This window comes from Carassius carassius, chromosome 35 (genome assembly GCF_963082965.1).
Source record: "Carassius carassius chromosome 35, fCarCar2.1, whole genome shotgun sequence".
NCBI classification, from domain to species: domain Eukaryota; kingdom Metazoa; phylum Chordata; class Actinopteri; order Cypriniformes; family Cyprinidae; genus Carassius; species Carassius carassius.
In genome coordinates, this window is record NC_081789.1 from 3,198,417 (window position 1) to 3,226,248 (window position 27,832).

The 27,832-nt window shown below is 35.1% G+C and overlaps 1 protein-coding gene across 2 annotated transcripts in view; it reads right to left on the reverse strand.

Annotated features, from left to right (window-relative positions):
• nck1b (NCK adaptor protein 1b) overlaps positions 1 to 27,595 on the reverse strand; it is a 36,453-nt gene extending 8,858 nt beyond the window's left edge. The window contains exons 1-3 of one of the 2 annotated variants that reach the window (XM_059524277.1): positions 27,422 to 27,595; positions 6,578 to 6,629; positions 4,536 to 4,779 (exon numbers count right to left, since the gene is read on the reverse strand). In XM_059524277.1, the coding sequence (XP_059380260.1) occupies positions 4,536 to 4,761 (226 nt within the window). In that variant the 5' untranslated portion in view covers positions 4,762 to 4,779; positions 6,578 to 6,629; positions 27,422 to 27,595. Of the gene's footprint in view, positions 1 to 3,896; positions 4,021 to 4,535; positions 4,780 to 6,577; positions 6,630 to 27,421 lie in introns of those variants that run through there. The other variant, XM_059524280.1, reaches the window with a different exon arrangement.
• Between the last annotated feature and the right edge of the window lie 237 nt (positions 27,596 to 27,832).

Sequence of the window (27,832 nt, forward strand, 5' to 3'; positions counted from 1 at the left end):
GAGATTTATATATAATCTGAAAGCTGATTAAATAAGCTTTCCATTGATGTATGGCTGAGAGTGCAAAACAATGTCAATACTGAGAAAAATCACCTTTAAAGTTGTCCAAATTGAGTCCTTAGCAATGCATATTACGAAGGAAAATTACATTTAGATATATTAGGAAATGTTCAAAATATCTTCATCGAACATGATCTTTCCTTAATATCCTAATGTAGTAATTTTGACCCATTGTATTGTTGGCTTTTGCTACAAATATACCCCAGAGACTTAGAAAATAAACTAAATAATAATAAAATGTCATTCTTTTATTCAACCTCATAAAGATTAAACATTATGAAAATTTAATATCACAATTTTATTGTGACCAAATTATCATGGTTATCAGTATTTTCATGATGTTCTTAAAATTTGCTCAAACAGTACTCATACATGGACTGAAATCATTTGACCAAGTTTTATGTTGAAAACCAACTTACAATAAATAAAATTAGCAGCGCTATATATATCTGCAATTTTGTTCGGAGTAGCTTGCAGATCAGAAACTCAAGTAACGTTAAGAGTTAGGATTTCTACAGGAATTGATCACCAAATGGATCACCTAAAACAATCTATTCCAGGAGTCCTTCATGGGGTCCAGGGAGATGCAGTATGACAGAAAATCTGTGTACTGCAAATGGCAGGGCAGGAAGAGCACCTGCAGGTGATGGCATACGCAAACACATGCATAAACTTAAAACACAACAGCAGAGTTGTAAGAGAAAGCCTCAAGAACAGAGGCTGTGTGAATAAGCCATTTTCAAAACAGCCGCAAAGACGGCGATGGAGAGATAGCTATCAGCAGCATGCACACAACTCTCATTGTACAGCTCCAGGTTCAACACAAGAAGCCGTTCCTGTTCCTGTGTACCAACAACACAGACCCAACCTCCAGCTAACCACCACAGAAACACTCTAAGAGTACACCGATGTGAAGATTAAAGAGCAAACATGCGTCTCACAGACGTGTGCCAGCAGTTCCATCAAACACCACAAATATTTACTGGCAGAGACCGTCACTTTAAAAGGATGAAACATTTTATAAACAGACATACATCTGACAACATGCATTAGCAAATCTAGGGGTTGTTTACACAACATTATTTTCAACTAAAATCAGAAAATGATGCGTTTTGGCCATTCATTTCAGGACAATGGCGTTTATTGGAGGCATGAAAAGGCAAATTTTGAAAACAGGTTTCAAAGTGCAAGAATTTAAAACAATACCATTATCATCTTCATGTAAACTACAAACACATGAATTTGTGAAAAGTGACACCATGCGCAGTGTTTCTTTACAAAGTGACATCGCCAGCTACTGGTCGGGCATACAAAATGCATATTTTTTTAGTCCGATCCATGTGAACGGGGATCGTTTTGACAACATTGCTCTCTGTATGCAAAATTTTCAAGAATGCAAAGGAAAAACGTTTCTGTTTTTAGTCAAATCGTTGTTGGGTAAATGTAGACTTTACATATAGTGGGTTAGTTGTCACATGGACTGTTTCTCAGTAACTTTAAAAGCATGATTCATCCAAAAATGACATTTCTGTCATTAATTACTCACACTGATGTCGTTCCAAACCATTTACCTTCGTTCATCTTAAAAACAGAAATTATTATTTTTTTTTTTTGATGAAATCCGAGAGCATTCAGACTCTGCATAGACAGCAATGGAACGTCCACATTTCAACATTTTCATCTCTTCCGTGTCAGTCTTCAATGCGTGTTCAGGAGAGTACCACAATGCGTGCAGGCACAGAAAGTTATAAAAATATATTAATTTGTGTTTTGAAGATGAACGAAGGTCTTCCAGGTTTGGAACGACATGAGGGCGAGTAATAAATGACAATTAATGAATGATTTTTCATTTTTGGGTGAACTAACCCTTTAAGCTTTTGCAATCAAATAGAGGCTTGAAAACCATGATGCTCTGTGTATAAAAAAAAATAAAAAAACCTTCAAAAAACCAGCCAAAGAGCCTTTGTACAGCTCTGACTTCACTCAAACCAGAGGCTCAGAGCAGCGCTTCAAGTGTAGTGTTGTAAAAAGACCCGGTACTTCGGTACCAAGTCGGTACTAAAAACAAAATTCAAATGTTACGGTACAAGTATTTTTTAAGTACTGGTGGTACCGTGTACCCGGTCAACCTGGTTCCTGAGGTGCTATCCGAAAGGTGCGCAGATGCACTCTCTACATAAAAGCACTGAGACTGGTGACATTAAAACCAGGAAACACACCAAACTACCAAAACACTTTAAAAGACAGACACCCAGATCACTCTTGGCTTTAAAATTCAAAAGCCCTTTAAAAATTAAATATGTACACAGTTTGGATTCAATTTCTTGCATGTTTTTGTTTTGTTACCGAGAACCATGGGTTTTCACTGGTATTGGTACCAAATACTGAAATTTTGCTACCATGACAAGGGTATTCAGGTGTGGTAAACGTGGTCTAGTCTAGACAGGAATATGATGAGCTAATCTTTCAGTCTCCTCTGTTTCTCTTTGTCTTGCTTATCTCCTGACACTAAGCTTCACATTCCAGTGTCACAAACACTTCCCTCATCAACATCTCAAATCCTCTAAATGCAAAAGAATTCAGCATGGAATGAAAAGTCACCCTTTATATGTTATGCATGCATGCTATTGACCATACTGTGAATGAATCATCAATGCATGAGTCTCAATTTTTTAATAAAATATAAACAATCTTCTGGTGTACGGGTAGAGTTCTCTCTCTGATGTACAACACAACACAGAAGAAAAGATCTGTTGTGTCTTCCGTTACATTGCAACTTTAAGTACAAACACTAAGAGCATTATGCTTGATATCGCTGAATGTATTCAATGTATTCATGAGACTCAGAGACAGCCCAATATTTTGCACCAATATCAAGAAGAGAATACTGTATAAAAAAGTAAGGGCAATTGTAAGAGGATTCACTTTTTTTTTTTTAATTGTTAGTGCTGTCAAATGATTAATCACGATTAATCACATCCAAAATAAATAGTTTTTGTTTACATAATATATGCGTGTATACCTTGTATGTTATATAAATACAAATACATGAATGCATATATTTAAGAAAATTTGTTGTTTATATATTAAATATATTTATCTAAAATATAAAAATATATAAATATTTTCAAAATATATACTCCATTTATATTCCCGTAATAAATATACACAGCACACAAACATGTATTATATAGATTTTAAAAAAACTTTTATTTTGGAAGCAATTAATCATTTAACAGCACTAATTATTTTCATGGTAAATTCTCCCCTAATTCTGTTATCACTTAAATGCATCACAGCATTTTACAGAGTTTTTTTTTTCCATTATTAATAAGAATCTAATGAGAATGACTTCCTGAAATTAATTAAAAACAAACAGCATTGATATGTAAATACTATAATTAAATTTAGCAAATATAGATTTTTAAACACACACATACACAGTACTGTGTAGTGGAATGTTTTTCATTCATTTTAAAAAATCATGCAAAAAATCTTAGTGCTAAATCAGGTTAATTAAATATTATTATATTTTAATTAAATATAACGCTTTCTTTCAATTTAAGTCGAAATACAGTCGGGACAAGTTTCAACCCATTAATAAGCCTTTTGTGCCAATCTTTATGGATCTGACAGTCAACCAAACATGGAGCATGCGCTGCATACAGTGTTGTCACTCAGAACTTTTAGATTCTAAACAAAAAAGTAAATTGAAGAGAAAAATGGCTGAAAAATGACTTTCTTAGATGTCAGTAAATGCATAGGCTACACAATATCATATGGCTTAGGCTTTAAAACATCTCGACCACCTAAAAATTACAAGACACTTACTGTACCTGAAAAAATCATCAGCTGAATGGGTGAGATTTTGAGAGCGAGCCGTTGAACGCAGGAGGTTTGTCAAATGAAAGCTACTAACTGTTCAGTACTGTATCTTCCTGTGTATCTCCGCAACATCATCGTGGTCAAAAACAAGACTCCTCAGGAAATGACAAGATGAATATGCCCTGCATACTAAAATCGCACATTACCCAATTAGAAGCAAATATATCTGGACCTCTTTAAAGCAGAAGTTTGTTTGCAAATGGTTTCGTTGCTCACACAACAGTGAAAAAAGATCATTGTCAATACTGACTCACGCTCATGCCGTTTTAAACCCTTCCTTCTATATTCAACTGAAGTTGTTGCATGTTATTGCAAAATTAGAGCAATGTATGATAACTTAAATTTGTGTCTGTCTTGTGCACAAAGCTATTTTATCTCTTCAGAAGTCACACGGGCTACATAAGTATTTTTGTTTATCGTCTCTGGAGCTTGGTAACATTCTTGTTGAATGGAAAAAAAGAAGAGTAGCCTGGAAATTCTGCTGAAACCGGTCACATGGGTCCGAAGCAACATGAGTTTCTTAATCTAGAGATGTAATCAAATAGCAACTGGGAGGATGTTCTTGAGTAAAGCAGAAGTTGCGGCCTCACCTAAAGTGTCTTTGAGATTCTTGACGATTGAGGCTTTCCTGGCGCTGTTCTTTCGTTCGACGTAGTTAGATGGCACGAAGCCCGTCTTGTTGGTAGCGTTTCGCACTCGCCACCAGGACTTGGAGTCGTCCAGGAGCCAGAGACGCTCGTTCTTCTTAATGTCCAGCTCCTGGTCCTGCTGGGCCATGTAATCAAACTTGGCGATGACAATCACCTCGTCCGTCATCTTGGATTTATTTCAACACTGAGGAAGATAATAATTGAAGGTTACATAGTGGAAATTTAGCAATCAGGAAAAGGCTCTGGTATTTAAGAAAAGAGAAAATATCTTTGCAATGTCCCATTTCAAGGTCAAATTGCTTTTTGGAACACCAACAGAAATCTTCAAATGACCTTCGTAAACAACAACTGACATTCGCCAGAGTTAAAATGGAAGTTGTAGAGATCCTGATGTTCAATTGGATGACTCAGCCAGACATGATGGATCTAAAATGACAATTCTGTATTACAAAAACAACAACAGCGAACTGGAGAACGATCAGGCAGTGCAGACCGTTGAGCCTAAAGGACATGAGCAGGTAGCGTTCTCAAGAACAGACCGACGCTGATTGGCCTGCAGGGCTCAGCTGTCAGAACGAGTTTACATCTTTGTTCACCTTCTCATGAACATCTCCAGGCCACAACATATGTGACCTACTTTCTAAAGGTCTTTGGACTCTCGTTTTCATAAGTTAAATTAAACAAATGCTATCCAGTGACAAAAATGCTGAAACAATGTCTTAAACTAAAGACACGAGGAGTGTCTGGACTCCAAAGAATATTTGAGAACCTTGGAAACACAATATGTGACATACTGTAAAAGTGTGAAATTAGTTTTTATTCCCAAGTCACAAAAATTTGGTGAAAAATAACATTGTCTTTGGTTAATAGTGTAAGGATGCATGAACTCAAACCAAGCCAAATCTACATGGGGAGTGTTTACATACTCGCGCTAAATTCCCAAATGTATGGATTCCCACTGAAATAGATGGCTTTCTTAATGGAATCTAATACAGAAACAAAACCTTGGTAACTCTCCAGCTATGCTAGTTCTGATACTCCAAAACCCCTTAGAAATGGTTTAGCAATGCCCTAGCATTAAGACTGGGCCAAAAATAACATCATTTGTTCCATCATTAATGGGGAAGGGAATGCTTTCCACATAGACCTAGAATTAATGTGAACAAAACTAGCTTGTTCCCAATTTAACTCCATAGAGCAGCTTGTTTTTAATTTCGGGGTCCATAATGTCCATTTTATTTTCCCCTAAATTCTGTCTTTTATATTTAATTTTTCTGGATTCTGATGATCCTTTATGAACAAATTCATCATCAAAAATGGTTACTAATGGAATGAATTGATACAATTTTAATGAATCTTTTAAAATGTCAAATGAAAATCTAACAATAAATTTCCAACAAAACATTGATACTTCTTAAAAGTTATTACTCTATTAAATTTGTGCACACAATAGTAATATATGTGTCACAATTTCTTCAAGTTAAACCAAACTTTTATTTTGTCGGTTCGTTCGAAAGATCTTTCGGTTTCAGTCGTGAAGAGAGATTCGGTGTGTAGGCCTATTTGAAACTTAAATGCCACTGTAAAGTGCTGCTGAAGAGCTCTGGAGATGAAGTTTGTGTGTTCATATCCTCATATATTAAGACGCAGATGCTGAAAGCACAATGAGCATTGTACATTTGAGTTTCTATAGACAAAACTGCACCATTCGTTCACACAGAGACATTAAAAACCATGTAGACTTGTTAGCCACATGCACTGTGTCTGTCTGCGGTCACATTTATTTCTGTATACTATATGATCAGCTGTTAGATTAATCCACACAGAGTCCAGAGCTTATCATCGTTATCAACATACATTTTCTCAAGATGACATCTTTATCGCCCTACCTAGCACCCTCCCAGCAATCGTTACCAAACACCCACTCAGAATATCACAGTAACTGCTTGTGTGTAAACGTTAATTAAAGTATAAATGCTTACCTGTGCTGCATCAAAGCTGTGGATATCTTAGTAAAGATGCTCTATGGCAGACCTAGAAGAGAAGAAGAAAAAAAATCTAAGTTCAACGCAACAAAAAGAAAACAACTAATGGAAACAGTCTGCAATGACTTTTGGAGAGAAACCAATGCAACACACATCTCCTGTCCGAAGCGGCTGGCATGAACGCTGGCGACTCGTTGTTGGACACACCCTCAGCAGTGTACAAAGGGAATGTACCACTGTCTACTCACCAAAGACAAGCATCTCCCCAGCGATTGTGTGCCATTTGGTTAAATAAATAACTGATGAAGATGACCATTGTTTTAAGACCTCAACGCAACGACTGCCAGAGAACAGTTTATAGTCAAATGATGTCCGTGCAGTCAAAGCGAGAGATCACTTCCTCTAGAATGATGGCCAGCGATTGTCTATTGTCCAAACATGAGGCAGGAAGATGGGGGAAAGGCAGATCCAAAAAGTAGGGCGCTAACTGTGAACGCAGGATACACGGTTTCATTTCTAATGCATTGTACAGGATAACGAGCGCATGGTAAGGAAAAAAACATCAACTTTTAAAAGAGTGAATGTGGCTTTGCATCTATGATCCTGACAAACTGAAAGCAGACTTAAGTCAAAGAATCAGAAAGAAATTTGTATTAAATCATAACTCTTATTTTATAAAAATTATTGTTAAAAATAATACATTTACAAGTTTTATGAATTCAGTTGAGTAATTTATTGGATATATTCACATCAATATCAACATTTTTGATTGTTAAAAATGCAATATTTATAAAATAAAATGCTTTCTTAAGGGTCCCAGAAATTAAATTTTTGATAATCTTGATCTTGTTCAATTGTACAAGTTTAACGACTTCCATTAAACAGACATGCTTTCTGATAACTGAAAAAAAAAAATTATTTAACCATTAAAACAGTCCAATAGCATATATACAGAAAAAAAATAGAATTTGGGAAAAAATTAAATTGATTTCATAGGGCCCTCCAGGTGAAACTGAAGGCAAAATGACGTGACTTTTGGACATGGATGCACGCATTGCATTGCTGCCTCAGATTTTCACCGGAACAAAGAATCTTAGACAGCAGTACATTGTTTCTGACTGCCTGTAAATGCTGCACAGCTCGCCAGGTTTAGGAACAGATCAACTCCTCTGTGTGCGACCGAACTGAGAACCTGATCACCAACTTCTTGCTCCTGAACACCCCAAACAAGTTTAACCCGAGGTGTTTTCTCACGTAGTGGTTTATGCGTCGAATGATTTGACATGATCGCTTTTTTTGCGATTGAAGTTCTCACACATCTCTAACAGTCACATCTCTGTTAATAAACTCGCCTGCATGGTAAACCAGATCTATTTCACGAGCTCTATTACGAGAAGTTCAAACCTCTAGCAGTTTCACTGATTAGATTAATGAATGCTGGGAGTGTGCAGAGACAGTCAGAGTCACTCCCTAACTCTGGCAGACGAAGCCTACAGCCCATCCACTCCCAACACATAACGGAGTCCACAGCCAGAGAACACAGAGCTGAGGCCAAACATACGCCACACGCTAATCTCTGACCATCACATTCTCCTTCAACCAGCCCTTTCTTCATCACTGCAAACTCTCCTGTCGTCTGTCTGTCCTTTGGCAGTCTTCTTCATCTCCTTCTTAAAGTGTTCCTGCTGAAAACTAAATATTGGCTTAATACTAGCGCTGTCAAACGATTAATCGCGATTAATGGTATGCAAAAAAAGGTTTATGTTTATGTTAGTATATGAGCGTGTACTGTGTAGATTTATTATGAAGCCTATATAGAAACACAAACAAGAATCTATATATTATTTTTTTTTCCATTTATAATATTAAATATATTTATATATAATATAAATTATATATATATATATACACACAAAAACATATTTTGGATGTGATTATTCATGATACATAATAGGAAAGAGTCAAGACTACTGTTTAAAAGTTTGGGGTCACTAGCTTTTATTTTAATTTTTTTTTTTAAAGAAATTATCACTGCAAGGATGCATAACATTGTTCAAATGTGAAAGTGCACAAATGTACAATGCTACAAAATATTTCTATTTCAAATAAATGAGCATTCTCTTCACTGTAATTAACCACAGTTTCCATATTAACATACACAACGAAATGTTTCTTGAGCAGCAAATCAGCATTTTAGACCGATTTCTGAAGATAATAGACAGCATATTAGACAGTATTTTCTAAAGAAATTAATGCATAAAAATGCATTTAATAAATGCAATTAATGCATCTTTTACATATATATAATTTAATAAATCAGAATAGAGACTGAAAACATCTCTTCCATCTTCATTTGACCCTCTAACACTATTCTAACTATTAAATTTTTTTAATTTGATTTTTTTTTTTTTACATTCTAACTAGTTTTATTTAATAAGAAAAAAAAAAGTTTCCTCTAACACTAGCATTTTCTATTCTATTTCTATTCTTCTGACTTGTTTTAATCGTATTTAAACACAGCACTTGTATATCATTGTTCTTTTGTTGGTTTTTATTGCTTCTATTTTCCTCATTTGTAAGTCGCTTCGGACAAAAGCGTCTGCTAAATGACTAAATGTAAATAATTGAAACACTGAAGATAATTTGAAACGCTCTGACAGATATAAAAAATAAGGCATCGAACCAACTATTTACAAGCATTGCATTGCAAGGATGCAAATATAAGATTGAGGGGAGGAAATGATGCTTGTCACAGAGAGAGAGGCTTCAAAAGACCTTGAACTCTAGTTCCGATTTTTCCCCATTGAAGACAGCAAACATGCAGATCGAGTCTCAAAGCTTCACAACAGTAGCTCTCTGCAGCTCTTTGCTCACTAAAAAAGGAACGCTGTCTTGAGTTTATCATCACAAAAGGCACAGAGGCCACCGCTTCTCAGATGCACGCTCTTTTAGCGCTTTCAAAGCTGCTGTCTGATAAACACGTTAGCTTCAAGAAACCATCTGTGCTCTTCAAGCTGTAGGACTGATGGTAAAAGAGATGCACTTCACAGAAGAGAGCTAAACAAGACATCTGTACTCTAGACACACTATTGAGGGCAGAAGAACTGAAACGAGCGATCCTCCCTCTCCATCTGTCTCTCAGTCCTAAATTCTGCAGTCCCACAAACCTTTTCGCTCATTTGAGTTAGGGATGGAACGACACAGATGTGTTCGGTTTGTCCCACAGGCTTGACATTTACAACCTTGCCAAATCATGTGTGCAAATTATTTTACATAAGATAAGCCGACTAGTCACGAGATAAAAAGGACAAAAAAAAAAATAAATAAATACAGATGTAAGAAATGAGTAGTCCTATATTGTTTATTGGTACTTGTTTTAATAAATATTACTTTAGTCTTAATGCACACGAGAAATAATATTCCGAATGCTAAAAGTTAATAACTTTGTACAGTATGAAAAATTAGATTCATTTGGACATTAATTGGAGATTATATTTAGTACTCAGATTTGTATTTTGATTTGATTATTAGTGTTTTTAAATATTAATGTGTCATGGTACTCTCATGAACGCGTGTCGAAGAGAAGAAACCATTGAATAAAGTCATTATCTTTGTTGTGCGCGCACAAAAGATAATCTTGTAGCTTTATAAAATGACGGTTGAACCACTGATCACATGGACTATTTTAATAATGTCTTAACTACCTTTCTGTGCCTTGAATATGTCAGTTGCTTTGCTGTCTATGCAGGGTCAGAAAGTGCTCGGATTTAATCCAAAATGTCATAATTTGTGTATCAAAGATGAACGAAGGTTTTACGGGTTTGAGCATGAGTAATTAATGACAGAATTGTAATTTTTGGGTGAACTATCCCTTTAAATTAGAGTTACTGGCCAACAACAAGCATAATCATGCTTTTAATATTTGAAATAAACACTTTTTCAACAAAAAATGTCTTTTATACACTCACACAAATGAAGTGAAATGAAAACATTTTTAATGTACGATGGATAACTCTGTTTTATATGTTTGTGAGACACTGCTGTAGCAACCGTGTCCAAATCCTGATGTTTTTGAAACTTATAAACATGTAACTGACCGGAATCTCATAAACAATTCTAGCTAAACCAATGAAGTGTACCAACCTGAAGAAGTCTGCTCCCCATTGATTCCTGTTTAGAGACAATCTGAGGTAATCTTCTCAACATCCATCAACGCATTCAATAACCCTGATAAGATCAAGAGGAACTGCAGAGGTGATGTGAACCATCTCACGCTCTTCTCGAGTCACGACACACCTCTACTGAAAGCTAACGGACACAGATACAAGGAGGAATTCCCATGAGAATGCTGTGAATGGGCCAAAAAGCACAAAATAGCTCTGCGTTATAACCTCTATATAAAGAGGTGACTGACTGAGTCTACTCTAAATTTAAGAAAACTCCAAGTTTGGTCAATTTCTAAGGCCGTTTCACACAAATCTTTCAGAGAAAAGACAGATGCAATGTACTGCACCAAGCTCACTGAAGAAGAAAAAAACCTAAGATGGTGGAGGAAGAGAAATGTTGATTATATTTAATTCAACACTGAAAAACGGTACACGTATGATCCAATGTATAGCAATTCTTTTGCATATTTGTATGCTGAGCTGTAAGCTAGTGCATCAAACGCTGCTGGAATCCAAATAAACTTCTCTTCACTTCATAAAAACATACTGTTCCTTGTTATAAACCAAGACCGGCCCCGAAAGAGCAATGTTTGATCCATTAACAAACTATTCTTTTGAGCCAATTCTGTTGAATTAGTTCACAAATCACCATGAACGCCTCATTTACTAACGACATGCTAGCAACAAATGCTCACAGGAGACATCACGCATGAAATAAAAAATCAAAGCAGGTTCAATAATATCAAAACATTACATAAAAACACACGGTTTCTCACTAAACTGAAAGAAACGCGAGAGCCATGTCTGATTTGATAATCATCTGTTGAATCGGTTCATAAACTGCACCGAATGACTCATTCGCCAGTTAAAGTGCTTGTTTTGCAGCTAGTTTCAGTATTTTTATTTTTATTAGAATACTGAGCTGTTAGCTTAACGATATACGCCACCAGAATAAAAAAATAAAAAAAGGAGTCACTTCTCCCGGTCAGAGCTTTATTTGTGCGGTTCATCGAGACGCTGCTTATGTAAAACATTCCAGATTCTCAAGGGGCTCTCTCTTTAATAACAAAGTTCTAATTAAAAATTCTAATCAGTCACTTCTAAGATTCCGTCTTCGATAGAATGCCGTCTTAGAAGGTAGCGGTCTATTCAGGTTTTGTAACAGGCCCCAGGTTTCACAGACACAAAGACACGCGAGCGCTTCTGATTCTTACTGTACGTGTAAAGAACTAATAAATGAGTTCCTGGAGGATACAAACATGCTCAAAATGCACAAAAATTTAAGGAAGCCCCACCTTATCCGAAAACCGCAGGTCCCTCAGTGACCTTCTCCAGTCTTGGCATTGACAACACATTTGTGACATATTTTCCTCTTCACATTCAAACTCCCGCTCGCTGGTTCACAGGTAATCATGCTTTGTAACCTGCAGTTAGGTTCACCACTCCCATCAAACCTGTTACTATAACCAGTGCATTCAAGAAGACGAGTGTGTGCACTGCAAACCGACACAGATGAGGTCTACAGCTGGATTAGCAATGCTGCAACCATTGCGGCAATAGAGCTAGACCGCACATGACACACTCTGCTGCAGTGTAAGAGTGCACAGTTTCCTCTCTCTATTGTGTCTCGCTGAGGTGAGAGGACGATGCCGTCGCTCACCGCTTCCTTCAGTTCTTCTGCAGCGTCTCGGACCGCCACCAGGGCCTGACGAGCACACGGCGAGTGTGTGATGAGTGACGGAGAGCCTGGAGATCACGGGGTCCAAGAGAAAGGAGCGACAGGGGAGTGATGGGAAATGATGAACGGCAGATTAATGAGGGTTATATTACAGAGTGATGCCACTTTCCGCACTTGTGGTATGCATGGTCTCTGCATCATAGGTATACATTTCACCTGAGGATCAGTAAAGAATATCCATCCATCAGTTTACGGGTGACACTGAACATCTTAATAAAAATATGGTCCATTCTGATTTCATAGCTAAACCAGATTTTTATATTTAAACAGTGGTAACCAGTAAAAAAATCTCTCATTTCAGTATCATTCTTTCACTATTAAAGTATTTAATCATAATTTTTTATGATCAAATTTTTTTATTTTTTTATTTTCACAGTTTTTCCATCTAATATTTACACTGCCAGTCAAAAGTATGGAATGATTACGAAAATGTATATTAAAAAAAAAAGGTAAAACTGAAATAGTACACTTTAATAAAATGACTGTTTTCTATGTAAATATATTTTAAAATGTAATTTATTCCTGTAATGACAAAGCTTAATTTTAGCAGCCATTATTCCAGTCTTCACTGTCACTTGATCCTACAGAAATAAATTTAATATTTTAAATTATAATAATATTTTCACAATATTATGGTTTTTGCTGTATTTTTTAACAAATAAAAGGCAGCCTTCATGACCTTAATGGGTACAATTATTAAAAACTTTTGACCAGCAGTGTATATTATAGTTTATTTCAGCTAATCAAGTTAATATTTCAATTAATGTACATTAAGTAGTACATTCTTTTTCCGTCTGTACTTCCAGGTATTTGTGGAATGACACTCTCTCTATATTGCAGAAAATGCAACGATGAGCTGAAAACACCAGAAAACGTACATTTATTCTGCTAAATAAGAGAATACTGTTAACAACGTTGTCTGAACAGTAATCTGCATGCAAACCATGCAAGTTGACATGAATTCTGATTAAATGTAAAATAAATAAATAAAAGCAATTATTTTTGGAAAAAAAAAAGTGATTAACTGTCTATTGCAGCCCTAGCTGAAATACTGTAGCTTACTTCCACTTTGAATGAGGTGGATAATGTATGAGTTGCATAATTTTTTTTAGAAGCCGTTTAACTATTTGTAACTTGACAGCTGCAAAAAGCAGCTTATACAAAAGAGCAGCATCAGCAAATTTCTAAATATCTCCTTTTGTGCTCCACAGAAAATAAAAATCAGTTTGAAACAACATGAGATTGAGTAAATAAATGGCCATTTAAATTTTGGGGTGAACTATCCCAATAATTCAAGAGCCACTGAAACCCCATTATTCTTAAGCACATATCCTATTCCCCAACTTGCACAGCTTTAGAAAAGTTCAAGTTTAAAAACAATTAATTATCTTAAAGAAAACCTGTGTGTGTGTGTGTGTGTGTGTGTGTGTGTGTGTGTTTTATCTAGGCCAAGGTTCAGATATCCCATGGCCTCTGTTGATGAGGAAGGCCATATAACATCAGGGCAGCTGAACACAGAAAACATGATTATTCAATAGTCATTTATGTGGTGCTAATGTTGACGTGAGGTTTAGAGGAGAAATCCAGGCCTGTTGATTTAGGCAAAGGATGGGGAATAAGTGTCGCTTACGTAAGTGTGTGAAACAGGATGGCCACACGAGCCCCTGGAAGACACAATCTCAGTTTATTAGGTCTTATATAGGGCTCTGTTAGGGGATGACCGCTTGAGACGGACTAGAGCCAAAGTCATCCAAGGAAATTGTTCACAAAAGGACCTCAATATCTTTTGGCTGAAAACTCCCTCAGGGCTTCCTTTGACATTTTCCATAATAAAACCTCTCATGAGTTAGTTCTCATGATCGTGTTAACAGACTTCCAGTGTCTTTGAATAGTTATTGCAATTCATATTTCAACAAACCCCAAACCTTAAGTATTAAACGTTAGCGTGTAACTCGTCCCGCGCCAGACATGAATGATACCTCGCCTTAAATTCCACTTAAAGTACTTAAGTTCTGCATTGAGAAGAACCACGTTTTCTTCATAAAACATACAAATCTAAACGTATCCATAACTAAAGTTATATTCAGGAGTCAATCGCCAATAAAAGCACTCAAAAATGACAACTTAAAATAAAGTCTTGGTCGTTTTTACATCTCAAACCGGAGTCATTTTTAAGGCCCTTTGGCATCACAGAGGAATTAGACCAAATGTATTACACCATGTGTTAACAGCATGATCATAATGTAACCACCCGTTTCCTCACAAGGCCCAATAAAATGAATGAACCCTATAGCTGTTTAACCACAGAACCTATTTAGTGCATATGAAACATCCCTGTCTTCTTGCATGCAGAGCCAGATTTTTGCTTATTGACATAAAGACTGATCCACTTTGTAGCTTAGCCAAGAACAGGCCTTTAGGTAAGAAGGGGCTTTAACAACCAGCAACAATTAACAACAACTTTAAAAAAAAAAAAAAAACGTTTAAAATGTTAACAGAATTTAAAACATTAGGCAACATCACACTTGCAGACTTAACAGCAAAAGGCAGAAGTACTTAAAGTTTTAAGAGTCGGCAGAAATTGGGCAGCTGGAGTTGACAGATTTAACAGAAAATCAATGTATAATGGGCACAGACTCAACATTTTTAATGTTTTATTTTATTTTTTATAATTCCATCCATTTTAGAACATATCAGCTGTCTAAATACTGAATAATATGTACTGCATTTACTTTGAAGTGTAATTGACTCACTTCTATATCACATTTAAATATTGTTCTTTCACTGCATGATTCAATGCATTTAGAATAAATCACAAAATTCAAGATTTGGGGGCAGAAAATGTGTATAATTATATAATTTCATATAATTAATAAATATCACATGAAGAGTGCCAGTTTTTACTCTAAATATTTGCATGATTTCAAACGTGATATTGATTTTCAATAAACAGTTCAATAAACAAGTTAAGGCCTAAAAAAAAAATTTGTTTGGTTCCGGTTTCCGACCGACCCTGTCAATTTATGTGCGACCCAAATTTATTTTATGAGACTGGGGAAGAACGGTCTTTCACACATCGTTAATTAAATTACAGTTTCCTTTAAATGCTGTTTTACACTTAAGTAATCCGTTAAAAACCATTAAGTATTGCATCAAAACCCTTTAACTGTCAATTCCTAAAGTGAGCTATAACTTAAGGTTTGGAAATCGTAACATTAAGAGAAACACGGGGGGAGGGGGGAGTCAACAATATATCGCGGAACAGAGAGGGCACTGACAACATGCTGACAGACAGGACATTAACATTACCAGCTTACTTTTAATATGAAACAAAGTCTCATTTGGTTATTTCACCTTTCAAATGTGGTCATTTTTTAAAGAAATGTTAACAATAAATACCGTTTTGTGGCTCTTGAATGTGTCGAACAGATCGCTGTAAGTTAGATCATCAGTTAAAACTAACTGATCGTCTCTTGCTTCTAGTTAATTTATAGCATCAAAATCAAATAAACCACATAAATGAACATAACAAAGAATGTTGTTTGACTACAAAAAGATGTCTGTACACTCCGTTTTTCAAGTTCAAATCCTCCATGTTAATCTACTATGAGATCGCCTGTCAAACTCCCGCGAAGGCTTTTTGTGTGTGTGTGTGTGCGTTTTGCGTGTCTATGGCAACAACAGACTTTAAACGGGAATACAGAATCACTGTCGTAAAAGTACCGGTACACACATTTAAAATCAGCGCGCGTGTGTGTGTGTGTGTAAAACTGCCACTGGAGGAAAAAAAAAAAAAAAAAAAAAAAAAAAAAAAAAACCCTACCGACCAATGACCTCAACTGACAACCAACCGGAACCAAACTTTTTTTTTTTTTTAGGCCTAATTAAGAGGCTTACATTTTAGACACCATATCGCCCATTTTTGCTCTATTTCGACAGTAATAAAAAATTTATTCCAAACCACAACTACAGCACCATTTTGCAATTCATTCCCGAATAAATCAACTGTTTAAATGATTTGGTTCAATCGTAATGACTCACTTATTATCACCTATTGATTGTTTTAATTTCACATTTAAAGTATCTTTTCATTTTTAAATAATTTAAAATATCAGTATTCAACATTTTTATGTATATCAAAACATTATTTATGCATTTTCAACTGCAGGTTGAATGCATTCATGTCCTGCATTAAACAGTATGTAAATGCATCTAATTGCCACTTCAGATGCAGCTTCAGTGTTTGTTCTGCATTGCAAAGATGACTTCTGTCAACAACAATTTTATTTGCTTAGTAACAGCCCAAATATCTTATTCTAACTTACTGCTTAAATGTAATAATTTGACTCAAAAGATTATGAACACTTTTAGAAAAAATGGTTTTATAAAGTAAAAAATGCCCATAAAATAGGGATGAATGATATTATCGGACCGATATCGGAATGGGCCGATAATGGCTTTAAATGTACATATCAGCATTGGCCCAATATTAAAAATTATGCCGATATGTCTTGGAGGAATACGTTTACTCATATGTGCTCAGGGTGTGCTAGCGATTAGATCAGGTCAGCAGTGTGGCTTATTATTGAAGCAAAGTTTTGCCTGAATGATGATTAGATTCATTGTTTTGGATCGCTGCATTTAAACTGAGAATCCATATACAGAATGACGCGTTCAGTGCGTGATAAGAGTCAACAGTAACAGCAGTGCATCAGTAGTAGAGGCAGCCTCCCCCGGGTCCTAATGCATGTTAGGTATGGAGTATTTATTCTGTAGGGGACGCTGTTAGCCTACTTCTAATAAAATGAAAGTAAAATACACAAATAACATTTAGACTAGTTTTCTGATTAATTAAAGCAGTAATTGATGTCATTAAATCATGAGCATGTTTTGATTTAAAGGTCCGAAGCTATAGCTTACATAAATGTACAAAAATATATATATTATTATTGTATATTTAATTCTAACAAATAAGTTCTTGTTAAAAACTAACCAAAAGTAAAAATTATTTGCTTATAATTTCCACACAGGAGAGACTTGGTGTTGTTTCCAAACAAAAGGAAATATATCGGTCTCGGCAATTTGCATATCGGATATCGGCAAAATCCAATTTCTTGCATTCCTGCCATAAAAGATTAAAATAATTTTAAACTAGATTAATTTCCATCAATGCTGTGAACTGACCACACAGAATATGAAGAATATCAAAGACTTTAGGAGTCAGCCGTCCACGGTAGTTCTTAAGAAACCAGCACATAAATACACTCAGCAAAATATTGTCTAATTGTTGTTACCGATAAAATCCCAGAAAATATATATTTTTTTGTCAATATCGCACACCCAAAATCCAAAAAAGCTGATTTGCTGCTCAAAATCATTGTCTTCTTACTATATTATAAATATTTAATACAGCTGAGTAATTTTTTTTTTCAAGATTCTTTGATGAATAGAAATAGATCATTTATTCTCGATCAACATTTATCTGAAATAAAAAGCTTTTGTAACATTATACACTATACCATTCAAAAGCTTTTATTTATTTGTGTGTGTGTGGGGGGGGGGGGGTATTATAGAAATTAATACTTTTATTTAGCAAGGATACTTTAAAATTAATCAAAAGTGATAATAAAGACAATGTTACAAACGATTTCCATTTCAGATAAATGCTGTTCTTTTGAACTTTCTATTAACCAATTACTAATAATATTAACATGTTAATAATAATAATTTAATATAATAATTTTAATAAATGTTTTTGAGCAGCAAATCAGAATATTAGAATGATTTCTGAAGAATCATGCGACTGGAGTAATGATGCTGAAAAGCAGTTCTAAAATCACCAAAATAAATACCATTTTGAAATATATTCAAATAGAAAACAGTTATTTTAAATACTAAAAATATATTTCAAAATGTTAACATTTTTGCTGTACTTTCAATGAGCAGAACAGACTTCTTTAAAAAAAAAAAACAGTAAAACTCTTAATAAAGAATGGACGCTGGTGCTCCATCATCAAGATGAATTCACTGCTGCAATCAAAATATCTGCAGATTTTTAAACCACACAGATATCACGCTTACAAAAGGTTTGTGTGGATACAGTGGCCACTCTTATTTATTTCTAACTGACAGCAATCCCATGAGACCTTGCACAATGGCAAACAAACACATTAGTGCAGTAAACCCTGCTGCAGAGCGATGGAAAACAGTCGTTTCACACACTGAACACCTGTTTTCCCACCCTGGCCTATTTTACAGATCAAGGTCAAATGCTTACATATTTCAGTTTCTCAGTTTGTCCCGCTCAAACACACAGGTGCATCAGTGTTAGTCACAAACCCTGTAGAAATCAAAAACACAAACTTTCAAGAAACGGTAACTGTAAATGAGCAGTATTTCGAAGTAAAACGGGATGCTAAAAACCCAAAAATCTCAAACAGAGCTTCGTTTTCTATCCATCAGGAATTGATTGGAGTGTCAGTTTGCAGTGGATTGAGAAGGACTACATCCCTCCTAACACACCGTCGGTGCCCAGAGGTTAAAATTTCTTCAACCTACTTGATGTTACTACATTATGATGGAAGATTATGGAAAACTTTTTTTTTTTACTTTTTTGTGTGTCTTTGGAAAAATGTGAAAAGTGTTCAGTAAGACCAGGAACATGTCATCTAACAAGGTGAACCGAGAGCCTCTGACTGATTTTCGGGCCCTAAAAGGCCATGATACATTGAAATACACAAGAGGAAATGCCATAATAAACCAAACCATAATAAACTATGAGATGCTTGCTTACCAATACAGTCTCTGAATACAGAACTGAAAATTGCATGATAACCATAAACGCATTTTCTATTACCACTTTGTTCTCCTTTATTTCTTCTTTAAGAAGACAAACTATGATTGATATTATTGAATAAAAATAATAAATCAATAAAGGTCACAAAACTTTTGATCCTGTGGACTTTCAGAAAAGAAACTTTTCAAACGCCAAGATTTATCATGGACGAATTCGGTAATTTCTGCAATTTCTTTTAAACCAACAAATATCATTTGCAATTTTCTAATTTATAAAGCTACATTCTGTGGTGATATTTTTCACATAAATGGGCAATTTCTTTTCTTAAAAAGGATCATTTTATGACCATCATATCTTAGGAAAATGCAATATAAAACATTATTTTTCCCTCTGTATAAGTCTAGAGATGCAACCGATTTCTCCGATTTCTTGGAGGTGTTATCCGCCGATTCCGATTTTCTTTTGTAAGAACTATAATTGACAGCATATAAAAACAAAAATGTACTTTTCTTCAAAGCAATATTTTATTTTCATAATAAAAATAAATGATTAAACATTACACTTTCCCAAGTTACAGGATCTTCTCTCACTTAAACTCAAAAAATAAAAGTGCTCTGCGACCGGAAAGTAGAAGAAATAACAAATCACTGAAAATGAGTTATTTTATAAAACAAATCTTTTTGATCTTTTTCTCTTTTTTTACTTGTCTTACAAAAGTCAAAAGATCCCATGAATGAACAAAACAGAAGAGTACAATGCTACTACTTTAATGCTACTTGAGCATTAATGGTAAGTGGTTCCTCCATGGTTTATTTTAGTCTTCTTCACTCACAGTAAAAAAACTTCCAAGCCAACGACAATTTTGCATGTGGCTCTCACAGCCACTAGTAGACAGATCAGCTCAAAATTGTAAAGACGTGAGTCTGATTGACCAATCACCGATCAGAAAATCACCCGACTCCGTTCCCTTGCTCCCTGATCAACACTTTTGACACTTTTGTCTTGGTAAACCAGTGCAATACAATTTGGAGAGACTTCATTAGAGTGAAGCTGATGTTCATGGTGAAAACTGCGCAACAACTGAGGGACAGTCATAATTTGTGTAAAAATTTAATTTGGATGTTTGTGTAATAAAATATTTAAATCAGGGGTCACTCCAGGAACAAGTTCGGTGTCGCCTGATTTAAATGGTTTGTCTTATTGTCTGTCAAGACCAACATTTATTTCTTAATTTTTTTAAATGAAGGATTCATCATACTTTGAAATTGAATATTTGGGTCTGAGACAAGGGTCAAATAATAGAAAAATCTCTATATAAAATGCATTTTAAAAATAGCAAATATATCTAAACGCTAATGTGACCTTTATACACCAAAAAAGTTGCAATTTGTTAGTTTTAATAAAACAACAACAGCAATCCCATATAAAGTGGTCACACAGATTCGAGTTCCTCCCTTGTGGCCTGCTTGTGTTTGCTTGAGCAGGTTTGACTATATGGACTTACTCAAGCAAACAGCATGACTGTGAAACAGAGAACAGAAACACGTGTCGGGTAAATGAGGACAGATCTAAGTATTGCAGCAGTTTCCTGATACACAATACTTCCACCTTCTCAGTGTCTTACCCTTGTTTTTATGTGATATATGCCCAGAAATACAAGTAAAGATATAACGACCAATGCAATGCTTTTGTGTTACTGCGACTGTGATAAATCTCAGTGCTCCAGGGGACGACAGAGTTAACTTCAAATGTCCGAACCATTACACTGAAGTGTTATTAGGATATTAATACTGTAAACATGTCAAACTAGATTCTCTTCAAAAACGTTGCTCTGCCATGATGACAGGAGTTCAATCAGACCAAAGACGGCGGCTGTTTGCCAAAAATTTAGACATTGCTCAGAATGCAATGAACATGGTTTATGAATTGATGTATTTAACCAATTAGGCTCTTATGATTACTGCAATATTGAAAACACACAGAATCCAGACATAAACGTGGAATTTACTGTATAACATGGAATACAGAAAATTATTACGATTTTAAGTTTTATCGAAGTTTAAATTCAAATTGATTAGACATGAATAGTGCTTGATTATTAAAATTTAATTAGACTATTACAATGGAAACCAGACAAATCCAAACAGAAAACAAGCCATTTTAGAAAAAATAAAATGTATTTCATAAGGTTGTAAAAATTGGTTTTTTGTTAAACTTTTAATACATTTTCATGATTTCAATTAATTTTTGATTACTTATATTTAGATTATCATTTTAATGAAAAAAAAAATATAAAAATGTTAATGGGGGGTGCATAAAAAAAATAAAAACAGGCCTTACTAATTTCAGCAGAGTACTTCTTCACAATTAGATCTATATATCCATCACATCCACTCACACTTACAGTCAATTCAAGAGACATGCAAATTAAACATTATTAATGAAACATTATTAATATATTTAAAAAATATATATGTTTGTATTAATAATATTTCATTGATATTTAATTCTAAAATATTAATGAAATGATCTTCAATCAGAAAAATGAAATCAGTCACAACAAGATCAAAACGTGCATTTAGAAAATCGACAGGATGAATAAAAACCATAATATAATATAATATATAAGGGCTGCAACTAACGATTATTTTGATAATCGATTAATCTGTCGATTATTTTTACGATTAATCTTTATGTACTTTTATTTTAGTTTTGCCCATTTTTTCCAATTTAATTATTAACAAAGGGTCTTTATCATTCAACATAGACTTTTAAAGATTTTAACCATTTTGCATTGTCATATCCTCATCAAAAATATACCTGGAGTTGTGTTTTATTATGTGTTAGTAATCCTTTGTCGAACTCTTCTGCATACGTAAAGAGAGAGTGACTTGACAGGAGCGCAGAGAATAAGTTTGTGAGAGAGCACCTGAGTAAACTGCGTGAGAAGGGTTATTACTGCACGTTAATATGGATAATAGCAAACAAGCAAATACATTTATTGAGCACGGAATCGTTTTTCTTTGCTCAAGCGAATTTTTTTTTGCGATTGTTAATTTCTGTTCAAAATATAATGTAATGTGCTTGCAAAATATAGTTCTCTGTGCTCAAAACTTACAATTACTCGCTCAGGATTGTGGCACAAAAATAACGCTATATTTCTCAAGCTTACTCCACTGCCGTCTGTCTCCATCTCGCTGAATGCTGCAGACGCAGTTCGGGAAGCACCTGACATAAAACGAGGCCAGCTATTGGCTATTCGCTACTTCTCCTGCTGTACTGGCTGAGTAAAACCTCCGGTGGCTCATTACTGCCACACTTTGGTCATCGCAGATTTAAAATATGCACAAAAGGAGCCACTTACAGCAAATAAAAGTTGTTTAGCAACTAATCGATGACTAAATTAGTTGACAACTATTTTAATAATTGATTTTAATCGATTAGTTGTTTGAGCTCTAATATATGATTTTAAGCTCTAAGATAGATAATAATGTATTCCATCTATTTAAAAAATATATTTAATATTTATAAAACAGTCATTCTCATTCTAAAAGCAACCGTGCAGTATTGAAAACAACAGATCCCAGTAATAGCAGACTTCAGGCCAAGCACCGTCTCAGAAACCGAACTCTGCAGGAGCTTCTGGCCGACTGCACTGACAGAAGCAGAGAAAGATAGACGCGTGCAGCCAATCAATGCCACGTCACTGCAGCCGTCTGAACGGCAGGTGCTGCTCTGAGACTCAAAGAGGGGACGTTTGGGGACGGAGGGGCGAAGAGGAGACCGTCCAGCTTCTGTGAGTGAAGCACGCTCACGGGGGGAAATGGATCAATATAAATAGCTGCTTCCACCATTTTCCCAAACCCTTTCTCCTTGATCCCGGGCCCCTCAGCTCAGCGGGATCCGGGGCCACAGACAAAATGTCTCTCGCTCATTCATTTGAGTTCTCTCTGTCTCTTTTTTTATCTTAATGAGAGGCTGCGAAGAGAGATGCCAGTGTGACAATAATTACAGAAACTCACCAGCTGCAACTGGCCCCGGGCCCCAAAACATTCATAAACACAACTGTGAGGTCATGGAAAAAGAGAAAAAGGGAGGAGGGCTACTGTATCTCATCCGTCTCCCAGACGCTGAACACTGGGTTACTTTAATAAGACGACAGCAGAGAATCACATAACAGTAGTTATGACTGCTCATCCTGTAATCCAGATAATGTCACACAGGCCACCACATACACACAAAACCACAGCAGCGGAGACCAGGGGCATAGCAGCCATTTTAAAAGTGGGGGGGGGGCAGCTGTATGGTGATGTGACCCAAAACTGATGTTCATAATAATAAATTCTAAATAGAATACCAATTGGCATTTTACAGCACCCAAGTGGAAATTTTGGGAACATGCCATGATAGCTTGGAACCTATTTTTGTGAAATCATACTCAAAACGTAAAAATACTGCAGGACTTTGAGACCAATATGAGACCATCTCTACTTCATTTTTATGAAATAAAGATATTTTATGATATATACAATATTTCAGTTTACCTACATTTGAACAATAACTTTTCTTACTTCTTAACAGTTAGACAAAAACAAGTGTTAAATGACTATACAGATAACATCTACAGTAATTTTATACAACATACATTTAATGAAAATATATCAATAAAACCTAGCCTAAATCAATGTATTTACAGGTTTTTAATATTTTCAAGATACCATTTCCATAGTTAAACAACTTCACAAGTTTTTCATTAGATGTATATTTAGCAACCCATAAACAGCAGTTAACTCTATTGGAACACAGCCTTTATACAGAAAACTAATTTTATTTAACAGTTGAACATAAAATAGTAAATGTTATCTCTTTTTTTCCTAGCGATTATCATTGATTTGATTAGACAGATCCTATTTAAACTGAGCTGACCTACAATGATGTCTCTGCATTCAATAATAAAATGTCTTTAACTGGAAATTGAGTGTTTAATCTTGTCATAAATTACTCTATTCTCCTATTTGATACTGTTCAGTGCTTTGACACAATCTGTATTATTAAAAGCACTATATAAATAAAGGTGATTGATGGTTGATCTTTTGTTTCATGGAATTAATTTAAGGAATTAAATTGAAGTGTAATTCCTTAAAATATTGGCAAGCGGTTCCAATTAAGAAAACACTGCCTTAAAATAGTCAATCTGCTTTTATTTTAAATACAGGTGCCCTCTCTCTGTCAGTGACATCACAGTCTGCCTTTCCTACAGACCAGTTAGGACATAAAGTAGCAGCAATGAATTAAAAGAATAACATTTGATAAAGTATTTTAAGATACTCGGTGCAAAACAAATTTGATTTATTGTGAAAGGATCATTCTACTTCGCGAGCAGCACGTATGCAAAAACAAAAGACAGCAGAACCCAATAATTTGTTACGTTTCATTTAGCAGACGCTTTAATCCAAAGCGACAATTAGGAGAGCATTTAACACATTGAATCCGGCGCGACGTGTCGAGGTCCACACGGGTTCTGTTGTCTCTTGACGTTACAGTAGGTTAAATCATAACATGAAAACTTTATTGCGTGATTCGTGTCATCGCCCAAGAGATGATTCGCTCTGTGATTGGCTGAATGTTAGTTCACTCAAATCTAAGTAACAAACCAGAGAGCACTCCCGGAAATATTCACACGCTGAAAAAAAAAAAAAAAAAAAAAGCAGGGGTCAGAATCACCTGTTTCTAAAAGTACGGGGGACATGTCCCCCCCCCGGTTGCTACGCCCCTGGCTGAGACACTGAACCAGGTGTGTGTGAGAAATAATACATACATTTAAAAAAAAAAAAACACACGTGATCGCTTTCAGTAGTGACTAAAAGTAGGTATGTAATTATTAGAGGTCGACTGACTTATCGGTTTTACCGATTAATCGGCACCGATAGTTGAATGCTGGAAGAATTTGTTATCTGCAAAAGTCCAGAGAAACTTCATACAGAAAAACCTGCCGCACCTCACAGCGCCATTCACATCGTTTAACATTACATTATTTTCGCCCCGAATCGTTGTTAATGTACATAATGAATTGAGCATTTTCATCGATACATTTGTCTTTCTGTGGCTCTAATAAAGTCTGTATGCGTAATTTATAGAGCTATAATATAGATCGCTCTTTCCGTTTGCTACGTTTTTTACTTCAAACTTATCTTTGCCTCATTGTTCATTCTTGAAGTAAACTTGTGTCCGTTTGGTGAATAAATAAACTGTTTTAGACCGCTGCTTGAGTTTAACGCGACACGTCCGGAGTGTGTGTGATACCCTTGAGTTCTCCTGGACTCAGCGCTGCTCTTTTAATTTGATTAGATAATCATTAAGTGTTCAAGAATAGAAACAGTTAAAGTGCGAGAGTAAACATTCTGCTGGTATAATTGTAGGCCTCTATGTTTCCCGCAATGCAGAAAACACGGACGGAGTAAAGGAATCCATTCATGATTTCAGCATCTGCTGAAAACACATGAACATCTCCAGAACTGCTCTGAGAGTCACTTCATGAGCAACTCACCGTTTGATTTGAGCAAAAGCATCATATCACATGCACAGGATTGTAAAGTTATTCACGGCAACCCGTCAAAATAAAAGTCCGGTTTTGAAGTCAGTAGTTCAGTAGAATGTACATAGTCTACTACTACTACTAAAATGAAACAAACATTATTTTTTTAAGGAATAATCACACGATATAATAGTAAATCCCCTTTGTTTGCCAAAAAAAGTTTGTTTAATTTTAAGTAATTAAAAGACAAATAAAATTAATGTTTAATTTAATTAGACTTACTTTATGATTAAAAAAACTTTAATTTAAATTTAATAATAAATAAATAAAATGGAATTCAGGAAAAAATTAAACAGATTTCATAGGGCCCTATTAGAGTGTGGAAAATCAACATTTACTATTACTGTTATTATTATTATTACTACTTCTAATACTATTAGTATGGTTTTTTTTTTGTTTTTTTTATAAAGCACTATTTTAGTTTTTTTTTTTTTTTTTTTTTTCAGTACCCATTTTTAAAACTATCGGTTAATTAATCGGTATCGGCCTGTGTGGTCCAACCTAGCTATCGGTATCGGCAAAATCCAATATCGGTCGACCTCTAGTAATTATCAATAAACAACTAGTTAATAAGCAACTAGTTAATAGTTAGAATTAGTCCTTATATTAAACGGTTAACAGTTTTTCTTTACTTGCATATTTTTGTCTTCCTTTATATGTGTACTAAAGATGCTTAATTACTTAAGATATTAATTCTTGTTGTATAAATGAAGTTTGAGCTATTAGACCGAGCTTACGTCATGATTTAATAAAGTTGAGATATTTGATTTGTAGAGGAAATCAAGACACATACAAATCACAAGAGGTTGGCCTTTATCCTCTCATGTTCCTTACAATTACGAATATTAAGAAATACAACAATTTGAATGATTATTTTGCATTATGTTTTATATTTAATTATACTTCCGGCCTGAATCCGACCACAAACCAGCATTTAGACATTAACTAAGTGCTCAGTAATTAAATCTACGAATAGTTTCTGTCTGTTTGGTGCTGTCTTGATAACTGTTGCATAATAACTAGATATCAACACCGATTTCCCATCTAAACAGATGATCATAATCAAAAATCATAATAACATCTCATGGACAATGATAAAAACAGCAATGTTTGCAGTTTATAACAAATAAAACATTTTTTCCTCTTTTTTTCAAAGACCACCATAGAGCTAACAGCACTGCATTGAGATTTCAATGTAAATGCCATAAAGGCCTGTTGAACACAAACATTTCAGCAGTTTGTGTCTGATTCATGTTTTGAATATAAATCCCCATCACCTTTCACCATTTTCTGAATCTGTGGATGGAATGAGTTTGTGCTGAAATCACAGCAATGCGAGGCCTGACCACAGCCTTTACACAATCCCTTTACCATCACACTGATTTATCTATGACACATGATTTCTGAGATTGTTTAGTTTTTTTCATATGTCTGTCGTTATGAAGATCTTTGGTTCCACCCAGAACAAGCGTCGGATTTATTGAGCAAAGAAAGAACTATGCGCGACAATCAGACCATAAACTCTCACAAATATCAGTCATCCTACCCTTCAGTCATCTGATGTGCAGCCCTGAGCCCCGTGTATCCAGTGCACACTCGATGATCAGCACTGTTTAGATCACAGGCGTGATTTCCAGCTACATATTCGCTGATGATTTCATGGGAAAGGTTTTCTGTGCATCCAGCGTGAGAGCTGCGGTTCTTCTCAATGCGCTATCTAACATGCTGTAGGAGGCGGGGCCGTCTACAGCTTAATGTCTTTGCTCATTGGTCAGAACACACGTCCATCAATTGTATGCGCTGGGCTCGTCCCGAAACTGTGGAGTTTCGGTACAGGGTCACTTTCGCAATTACAGATTTTTATATTATATTATATTATATTAATATATTATATTATATTATATTATATTATATTATATTATATTATATTATATTATATTATATTATATTATATTAT